The sequence below is a fragment of the Eurypyga helias genome, unplaced genomic scaffold (assembly GCF_000690775.1).
Source record: "Eurypyga helias isolate BGI_N326 unplaced genomic scaffold, ASM69077v1 scaffold12400, whole genome shotgun sequence".
In the NCBI taxonomy this organism is placed as follows: domain Eukaryota; kingdom Metazoa; phylum Chordata; class Aves; order Eurypygiformes; family Eurypygidae; genus Eurypyga; species Eurypyga helias.
In genome coordinates, this window is record NW_010227711.1 from 26,857 (window position 1) to 37,051 (window position 10,195).

The 10,195-nt window shown below is 38.0% G+C and overlaps 1 protein-coding gene across 1 annotated transcript in view; it reads right to left on the reverse strand.

The window, feature by feature from the left end:
* The window catches only part of WFS1 (Wolfram syndrome 1 (wolframin)), a 32,213-nt gene extending 22,335 nt beyond the window's left edge, over positions 1-9,878 (reverse strand). Inside the window, 1 exon segment of the mRNA XM_010157270.1 lies at positions 9,686-9,878. Coding sequence (XP_010155572.1) covers positions 9,686-9,878 — 193 coding nt within the window.
* Positions 9,879-10,195: the final 317 nt, after the last annotated feature.

Sequence of the window (10,195 nt, forward strand, 5' to 3'; positions counted from 1 at the left end):
CCTTAATTACTACCACAACCATCCACAGAGAAAATCAGCTTGCTAGAAGCCAGTCATTTTTCATACTAATTTTTCATCCTCTGTTTGCATTTACGGGCCCCAAAATGTGTTCTCTGCCCCCTGGATTTCAGTGCCTTCTGTAGAAAAAAAAAAAAAGCTAAAATTGACTAAAAAAAAAAAAAAAGGCATTTTTTGGCTTCTTAAGAACTAAGCACCTGGCCACTAAATACAACCCACCTGCAAAAACGCTGTTTTTGCAGACTGCTTTGAAGCACTGGCATCTTTCAGTTCTGGCCAACAGAACAGGAATCTCAAACCACTGTTCTAAGAGAATTCTGTCTCCTACTCCTGAGCCCTCATCAGGCTTGTTCTCTAGTTCTCCAATATTGAGCTTTGCTGGAGTTACAGTCAGAAAGATCTTGCTATAGAGTTCAAAACGATGATGGGACTGTATTAGAATTACCTATTTTTTGGGGGCTACTAGAAAAGACAAGAAACAAAGCATGACAAAGCATGACTGAAATATCAGAAACAACAGGCTGTCACCAATGTGAAATAATTTATGTTAGAAGACTGAATGAATTGGCTTTAAGAAGTTCACAGATTAAATACACTAGCTGTAGAAAATAATTTTCTTGCAGATTCCCAGCAACAGCCCATTTGCTAGTATACAAAAAAATTTACAATGTTGAAATCTAAAGATTTTATAACATTAGGTAGAAAACTATCAACACGAATGCATGCACATACAAAGTAAATTACATAAGCATATTTGATAAAGCAATAAATAGCCAAGAAACAAGTAGGAAAATGAAAGCTTAAGGGCATGCCTGCCCAGGGATATTGACCAAAACAGATAGCAGAACACATTTGGTGCAAAAGCTCCCTAGAAAGCATTTCTTGCGGAGTCATGTCCAGTCCCTTTTGGAAGTGTATGGTGGTAATTCTGATACAGCATTACACAGGATTTTTTTTTTTTTAACAGGAAAAGTTCCTTTGGTAAGCAGATAATACTAAGTTTATAAAAATTAAACAAATTCAACAGTTTCAGGGAACATTCCACAGCTTTTTATACAGATTTTGTTTTCACTATGAAACAAGCTTTCCAGACTCTCAGACACACTTAGGAGCAAAGGCATACACGTATTAATGACAAAAAAAAAAAATCCTTTCATTTGCTAAAAGATGCTATGTAAACCTATCTTCAAAGTGAAAGGTATCTGATTTCTTTCAGGAAAAAAGAGATTTAAATTGTTAATCCACAGGCAGATTGTCTATTGTCAATGTGCTTTTAAAAAAAGTTGATGTGTAAATTTTTTAACAAAAATTAAGGTTCTAATAGCTTTTACGTGTCACTGGCAGTGGAGCCAGTCTGAGTCTCTAGAGAAATCCTCCCACTCACTTTCCACAAGCTCCAGAAGTTCAGTGGTATTGTGTGCAGTACCTGTGTAGGAGTAAAGTTTCTGGAAAGACTGACATTCCACTTAAAAGTAGGCATTAAGCATTACATCATAAACATGATTTGTACGTACAGAATATGACACAAATAGAGTAACTGACTGGAAAGGGAGAAATATTTTGTACAACAAACATCACTGTTTTGAGAAATAGTTTTATTAACTTTAGATGCTTATTTGCTCATCCATGAGTGTTGAATCCTTTCATCCATTCAGAAGCCTCCTGGATCTTATTTTAACCACAAAGTAGGGGCTCGGTACAATTAAGAGTAGATTGCAAGTTTTTCTTATATGCTTTTCAGTTTCCATGCTAAAAATCTTATGATGGTCCTATTTTCTCCAAGAGCAATTAAAAATATCTGTATTAGCATAGATTGCCGAGAATTCTATTTTTAAGGGTGATAACAGGAATGGGAGAGAGGAGGATAACAGTTGTTTACAGAGGTGCGGAAGTCTAGGACTCAGCTCTGCTTTCTCTGGGAGCAGCAATATGTTTGTAGATATGATAATAGCCTTAGTCACACCACAATTGCAAGTCATCAAATAGCATTAAATGGAAAAGGGAACAACTCCTGCACCCCCACAAAATGAAGGCAAATTATCAGGAGAGCAACAAAAAAAGAAGCAGCATGTAGGTAGAACGTCAAGAGTGATGATATTAGGAGACTATAAATTTTAAAAGTGGAGGGGAAACTATTCTTTAAAGCTATTTCTTTCTAGCATATCTATTATTGTGCAATGATAATTTAAAGTCATTAAAATAATTTTACACACAACTAATGAGACAGCCCTGCTGCTTTTTCTACACAGGCATCTCTGATGAAATCTGTTATTGATGAACTTGGATAAATCTAACAAGTTCCAAAACTCCAGAGTTACTCCAACTTTTAGCAGTTGAAAACCACCAGTATTAACCCTCCTCCCCAAAAAAAAAAAAAAAAAAAAAAGGGAAACGCAACCTGCAGAAAAGCAATGCAAGACAGTTAGTTGAGATCATAAACCTCACCAAGCCCACATATTTTTGTGGATGAAGACCTCAAGTTATCAACCGGCATAGTGCTCAGTGGAATTTCAACAATCCTGCAGTGGAGGCTCTTCTACACACAGATGCTCTAGCAGTTCATTAGCTTGGCGTCAAAATACAGTGACCCTTAAAAAAAAGGCCCACCCCAATTGTTCTGCAAATCCACAGTGCCTTATTAGCTTAGTAAGCACTTCAACTAATTAAATGACTTGGCAAAAGACTGGTTTTATTTCCCAGTTTATTGTTTCCAGTCTCAGCTTCTAATCTTCGCAATGAAGTGGGCCTTCTGCTGCTGCAATGGGCGCTCTAATAGCACAACAGTTTAAATCGAAGGTGATCAAAGGGCTGGAGCACCTCTCCTGTGATGAAAGGCTGAGAGAGTTGGCTTGTTCAGCCTGGAGAAGAGAAGGCTCCAGGGAGACCTTATTGCAGCTTTCTAGTATCTGAAGGGGCCACAGGGAAGCTTGGGGGGACTTTTTACAGGACAAGGGGTAATGGGTTTAAATTGAAAGTGGGGAGGTTTAGATTAGATATCAGGAAGAAGTTCTTCCTGGAGAGGGTGGTGAGGCACTGGAAGAGGTTGCCCAGAGAAGCTGTGGATGCCCCATCCCTGGAAGTGTTCAAGGCCAGGCTGGATGAGGCTTTGAGCAACCTGGTCTAGTGCAAGGTGTCCCTGCCTATGGCAGGGGGGTTGGAACTAGATGGTCTTTAAGGTCCCTTCCAACCCAAACCATTCTGTGATTTTAAAATTCAGTCTAGCAGTTGTCTGAACCAGCTCTGTAATACATTGCACATGCATTCATCAGCAGCAAGAACTGCTAATCTGTGGAGATATTTTGCAGTGGTTTTGGAGGAAAACATATGGAATTATAATAATATCTGTACAGTTATCTTCAAATGTAACTGCAACAGATCTCTGTTACACTACAAGAAGACACTTAGAATCATAGAATGGTCTGGGTTGGAAGGGGCCTTAAAGGTCATCTAGTTCCAACCAGGAACTTCTCCAGGCTGAAAAAGCCCAACTCTCTCAGCCTTTCATCATAGGAGAGGTGCTCCAGCCCTCTGAGCATCTTTGTGGCCTCCTCTGTACTCATTCCAGCCAGTCTATATCCTTCTCATGTTGAGGGCTCCACAGCTGGACGCAGTACTCCAAGCGGGGTCTCACAAGAGCAGAGTAGAGGGAAAATAAGTACAATAGGAACGATTTACAGAGCTACTCATATTTCATTACATGATTTACTTATTTGAGTGCAGCTCTTCCCCTTCTATTCTTCATCCGCTCATTCTGTCCCTCTAACACCCTAGGACTATGCTAGAACAAGCATTTTTTTATAAACTAACACAGATTAGGAAATTGGTCCACCTGAAAAATAACGGAGAAAGACTGAGCTAGAGCACTTTCCTTAATCTGGCTCATTGTGCGAATAAAAAATTGTTATCAGTAAAAGTATCTTTGATATTAGCGAAAGTAAACTTTTTTGTATTTCAAATAGTAGAGAGGCAAAGATGGAGAATCTTTCCTCAAATAAATGGGTACGCAGTCCTACTCCCACATGCAGTAAAAACACCAGCATGTTACTGACAACAATAGCAGCAGACCTGAAAAAGCCAATTCCCATTGTTCTGCACCAACTATGACTATATCTCAAAATTTTATCTGCAAATACAATCATTAACTTTTGTTTGGATATAATCTTTTCTCCCCCACATCAGTGCTTAGCAAAGGAGCTTTCCAGGAGCCCAAGTACTTACAGATAAAATTTGAAGGGGCATTAATAAACTGACAGATAAATTGTTAAGTAATTAATACTTCAAGGCATAATCTTCCCCTTCTAACAACCAAAGATTTTTCTGAGATTTCTTCAAGCTTTGCACAAACATTTCACCTTGCCTCAAGAGTTAGTCTGTATAAGCAAACTGCCAGAAAATGAAGACACAGAAGTGCTAAAATAGAGCTTTGAAGCAAAGGTTCTTTGTAACCTTAAGTGGAAGAGGCTAACACTAGGAAAATATTTGTAAATTAGAGAGGTTTCCTATTTGTTAGCTATCATGTAGCAACAAATTGGAGACGTGCTGTTGTACATTGTTACAATGCATTGTAAACTGTTTAGAAGAGTTTTTTGTACTATTTATAAATTAAAAGTCATGCAATTTATAAAATAATTCTCTTGCAAGAGATACAGAAAACCCCCATAAACTTTGTAAGTACAAGCTGAACTCCATGCACCTACAAACAAAACATGTGAAATTGATTTCTGTCTGCAAAGGTCTCAGTACAAATACCTTCCCCATAACGTTCTCAGTCCTAGAGCAAGAGATTTGCACGTATTTCCTTAACAGCAAAAACATGGCCAAACCAAAAATTAGTTCTTTAACCTAAGACACATTTCTTCCAGCACTGCAACTTAGCTTTGCAATGCTCTCAAAACTTCCCAAACTCTCATGTTTGAATTCCTACCTGATTCCCCCTCTCCAACCTTACTGGCTAGAAAAGGTACACGAATGACGTAAAAACCAAGTAAAATCTGTTTCGTGCACATATAAAAAATAACCTTCACACTGCATCCCAGCTTTCTCTATCATCCTAGGATGTCCCCTTTTACCTGCTGACCTGCAGTCAATTTTTAAGAAAGACACTTTACATCCTTGAAAGTAGTTAAGCATTACAAGAAATGGTAACACTTCCAGATAACCAGCCCTGCAATAAATACTCACCTGGGGTAAGAGTCAGTCTGGTTCAAATTACCATTATGGCTGCCTTGGAGCAGTTACTTGAATCCAGACATCCCAGCAAAGTATCTGATCACTATCGTATTGTGAAAAGTTTGTCTCAACTCTTTCTTTTCATTTGAATCAGAAGTGAGACATCCACTGGGCCACAGAAAGCTACTTTCTAGCTCAGCAAGACAGGGCACTTAGCTGGAGTGTGGATTCATGGACCTCTTCCAAAAACATTACATTAACAGTTACCATCTGAGTATTTGGATACTTCTGTTAAGTAAATGTGTTGAAGGTGCTTTTTTCCCTAGCTCTGCTCTGCATGCACATAGAGAAAATGATTCCACTAGCAAGAATGATGGTTTTAAGCCTATTTGGAGAATCTGGTGTTAGGACCTCCAGAGCTCTCATGTGAGGTACTCTTTTCACATTGCTTTAGGACTCTGTCTGAAAGGAGGAGGAAGCACAGAATGGGTGAAATGCAGATGACAAAAAGCGGTATGTGGCAGGTGGACAGAAACTGAGGGGCCTGTGCACCTCAAATGCACAGAAGCGTCTTAGGAGATTTGAGTCTTACACCCATTTCAAAGTTCAGAGTTATTAGCAAGCTGCCACTGGATTTTGTTGCTATCCACCATGTTCCTCTTGGCACAGGCTACTAAAATAATGGCAGAACATTTTTGTTTAAGCAACTAGCAACCCTCCTGTAATTTGCTTACATGAATACCGATGACTCAATGGTTTTAAAATTTCAGAACCCTTAATTAGTAGTGTATATGCTTTGCTCACCAATAAACTTCCTGTCCAGGAACATCCGTGAAAGGGTAACAATTGTTATTTTCCTGACACATACACGAACAGATAACTTATATAGGCTGAAGTTTTCTAGAGAAAGCAACAGCTTTGGGTAGAAACAGGAATACCTTTTTTTTTTTAAAGCAAAAAACCCAATATTGTCTAAAGCTCAACAACTGAATATTGGATATTTTTTTCATTAAATCCAGATTTGATTTGCACAATAAATTCTCAAAGCACTGTTACCTTCCATTGCAAAATTAATTATACAAGTAGTAACAAAAATACTACCTAATGATACATTAGCAGAAGATAGATTGAAAAATTGCCAAGATAAACCTATAGTCTAGGAGTTCGATCCGAATGAAGTATCTGTGCAGCTGAGGCTGTGTGTGCTTAAGTGCTTTACTGACTCAGAGCCAGGGTATTCATTAATTTGCTGGATTATGCTGCAAGATATGGATAATGCTGCAGGAGTAGGAGATGGGTGTTTCCAGGAAATAAATTACTTAATGTTCACACTGATGCTTAAACACAGCATATATAAGTAGAGACTGGAAGATAAAGCACAGATCAGAAATACAGATATGTTAGCAAGAATGTTTCAAGAATCACCAAATGGTTGAGGCTGGAAGAGACCTCTGGAGGTCATCTGGTCCAAACCCCTTGTTCAAGCAGAGTCAGCTACAGCCAGTTGCCCCAGGACCATCTCCACGTGGCTTTTGAGTATCTCCAAGGATGGAGACTCCACAACCTCCCTGGGCAACTTGCACCAGTGCTAGGTCACCCGTACCGTATTGAGGGGGAAAAAAAAAAAAAAAAAGACAAAGTATTTCCTGAAATACCTCCCATATTTCAGTTTGTGTCCATTGCCTCTGGTCCTGTCACTGGGAAGCAGTGACATGCACTCCTCATAGGGAAGAGATGTTCCAGTCCCTTCAGCAGTTTCATGGCTCTGTGTTGTACTCTCTCCAGTCTGCCCATGTCTCCCTTGTACTGGGATGCCCAGAACCAGACCCAGCACTCCAGGTGTGGCCTCACCAGTGCTGAGTAGAGGAGAAGGGTCAACTCCCTTGACCTGCTGGCAACACTAATGCAGCCCAGGGTACCACTAACCTACTTTGCGACAAGGGTACATGGCATGTGGTAGACAGGCTTGAGATAAAACTGCCTTTCAAGATAGTATTTGAGATGGATGTTCTGTATTTCCCCATCTCCAACAGAAATCATAGTTGATTTATTAAATTATTTCTGTTACAAATGTAAGTCTGTTGAATTTTGTGCAAGATATTTAAGTCCCGAGTAAAGAGCAGTGTTCTACACACTGAATATTTACAAAATAGCTTTCTGTATAGCAATGTGGTAGTCTTTTCTGTCCTCTTTTACATCATTCAGAGTTATAGTCATCACCATAGTGACACACAGTGACTATTCAAAGTAACTGACTTCTTAATCTTCCAAGGAAGAAGTCAGAACAGCCCTTCCCAGAACATCTGTTCTAGTGCTTATGTCCTTTCATACAACCAGACCACAACACTCCATGGCTAAGTGACCAGATCCTTCACTCTTCCTAGACCTATCAGCAACTTGAATGTTATTTATTGGTAAAGGCTCTAATGATTCCAAGCAATATCTTCTGTCAGTTCAAATATTCTGAAAATTGCTGAGGTGACAATTATTTTCTGTTTGAGAAATCACTTATCATATTTGTTTCCATATACACATACATGGCTGAAGTTGTACTTTCTGAATTCCTACTAAAATCCCCATTTTTAAGTTCTGATGACCAATATTGCTGTGGGTGGAAGAAAGATTCTCTGCTTCCTTTTTTTTAAATGAGTCTTCAGTTCTAGAAACTGTGAGTATTATGACAAATGACATAAATCTAAAATAATCATAGAAAAAAATACTGGATGAAGAAACATTATCTTCGAACACATTTGCTATCTAAATCCACCAAAATTTTGGTTGCTAGACTCGAGCATGACACAATAGCAACAGTAGCTCATTCTGCAGCATTAAATACTTGCGTATATTAAGATAGGGATGGAAAGGGAAATGACAGTGGCGACAAGCACTGAGCAGATTTTAATGGAAAAAGATTTAATCAGGAATGAGTCACAACTGATATGGAGAAATACATCAATGCTCAGAAGTCCTCTTTTATAGGGCCCCAAACAAAAATGCCTATTAATAAAAAAACCTGCTTAGGGATCATTGGTAAACACACAGGCCTGTAAAGAGAACTAAGACAAAACAGTATAAATTTAGAAGTCAAATATTTACATAGAACAACAAAATCTGCAAGTTAGCTAGAGAAGAATACCTGACAAAATATGTGTAAAACACCACTAGATTCATAGCTTGCATTCATTTTCAGAACACATTAATGTGGGCACCAACAGAAACCTGTGTTTTCTTCTTTCAAATCGTATTATAACAAAGCCCAAGATAACTCTATACTGTGTTCCTAACATTGTTGCTATTCTTTCCCTGATGAAACATACAAGAAACTGGAGAATGGAGAGAGAAAACATACCTGTTACCACTGATCCTAAATTAATAGTCATGTAATTAATGTTAGAAGTGTCAATTCCCCATCATCTCTAAATTCTTTTACAGGTGGGTGAGATGACAAAGTTGGTAATGATATACTGTCATGTTAGAAATTCAGGTATACCAAAAAAAAAAAAAATCTTCTTCCATCTGGAATGTGCCTTTTAGTAACAAAGAACCCAGAAGGTTCCAACAGTCAATTTTGAATTAGATGAGAACAGTAGATGTGCTGACACAGCCACAATATTGACCTGAACTACACGCAGAGCTCAGCTGCATCTGATACATGCCATGTAGATACTCAGACATGGAATTATTTTAAACTCTTGGATAGACTTAGTACCTTCAGTAGTGACACATATTTATGAACGTAAGGGCATGCACATAAGGCGTTTCAGAATCAAAAGTCCAATTTTAAAGAAAGTTAAAGAGCAGTAATTTTCCTAGACCTTGAACACAAGACTTTCTTGCACAAGTGTTAGACTACCAACTGAATTTAAAACTGGAACTCAGGAGCTGAACACAGGAGTCAGGTATTTTGGATCTATCTTTCACACAAGACCTTTTTCTCATCCCATCCATTTTCACAATTTTTGAAACCTAGTGGAATCACACTAAGGCAGGAGAAAAAAAAAAGTATCATTCTGCCTTGCAAAATGTATCATGATTCTTAAGCCAACTTCTTATCTGCCTGCTCATCTTAATTTAGTTTCTGTTGCTCTGGTTTCCTGTATCAGTTTATTAATCCCTCAGTCTACATTACAGTAGTATCTATTCATCCACATTAGTATTCATTTTAAAGCTATAGTTAGCATGCAACCTAGCCAACTAAAGAAGTTAAATTGAAACCTTAATGCTATGCTAAATTACATTTAATTCTTCCTGCCAATTTTTCAAACAAACTTCTTTCCTGTTGCTCTGTACACATAAGAAAAATTTGATAGGAAAACTTGAAACTGTACATGAAATAAGCCGCAAAAGTAAAGTCTCTTCCACAATAAATAAAAATAAGTTAGAAAAATTTGTTTTTCTACTTTACAGCATCTCTTTAAACAGAGTTTAGAATACATATACATACAATAATCTCCCAATACATAAGACAATTTTGCATAAAAATTCCTTTCATACTTACCATTTTTTTCAGCTTTCTCCCTGCTATGGGAGTAGCCAGGAACTGAAGAAGAAAAAGTTGCAGTATCTCCTGCAGATGGTCCAGATTTCTGATTGTTCTCACTATAGTCCACAGCAGCAGCATTTAGCTGGGACCTTCCAAGATGCAGCTGAGGATGAGGTGGATTTGAGGCGGGATCAGGATCTGAATTCATTTTAACTGCAAAAGAAGAGAATAATGATTAATTATCAGGTAGTAGGGTCACAATGTAAAACCAGAGTAAAAGTTTAAAATCTGAGTATATTTGTATAATTAGTTGAACAAAAAACCTAGAGAAGGGCAAGAAGGCTGACAGCAACTTCAAGTTGTATTTATACATTGTTCAATAGTTCCAAGCAAGAGCAGCTATTGTTGAGTAAGACTGACCATATATAGCATTGTGTCAGAATAGTGACTGCCTTTTTTCCTAACTAAATAAGAACTGACTTTCAAGTGTACAGAACTGCCAAAATTAATGAATCAATCCTGCAT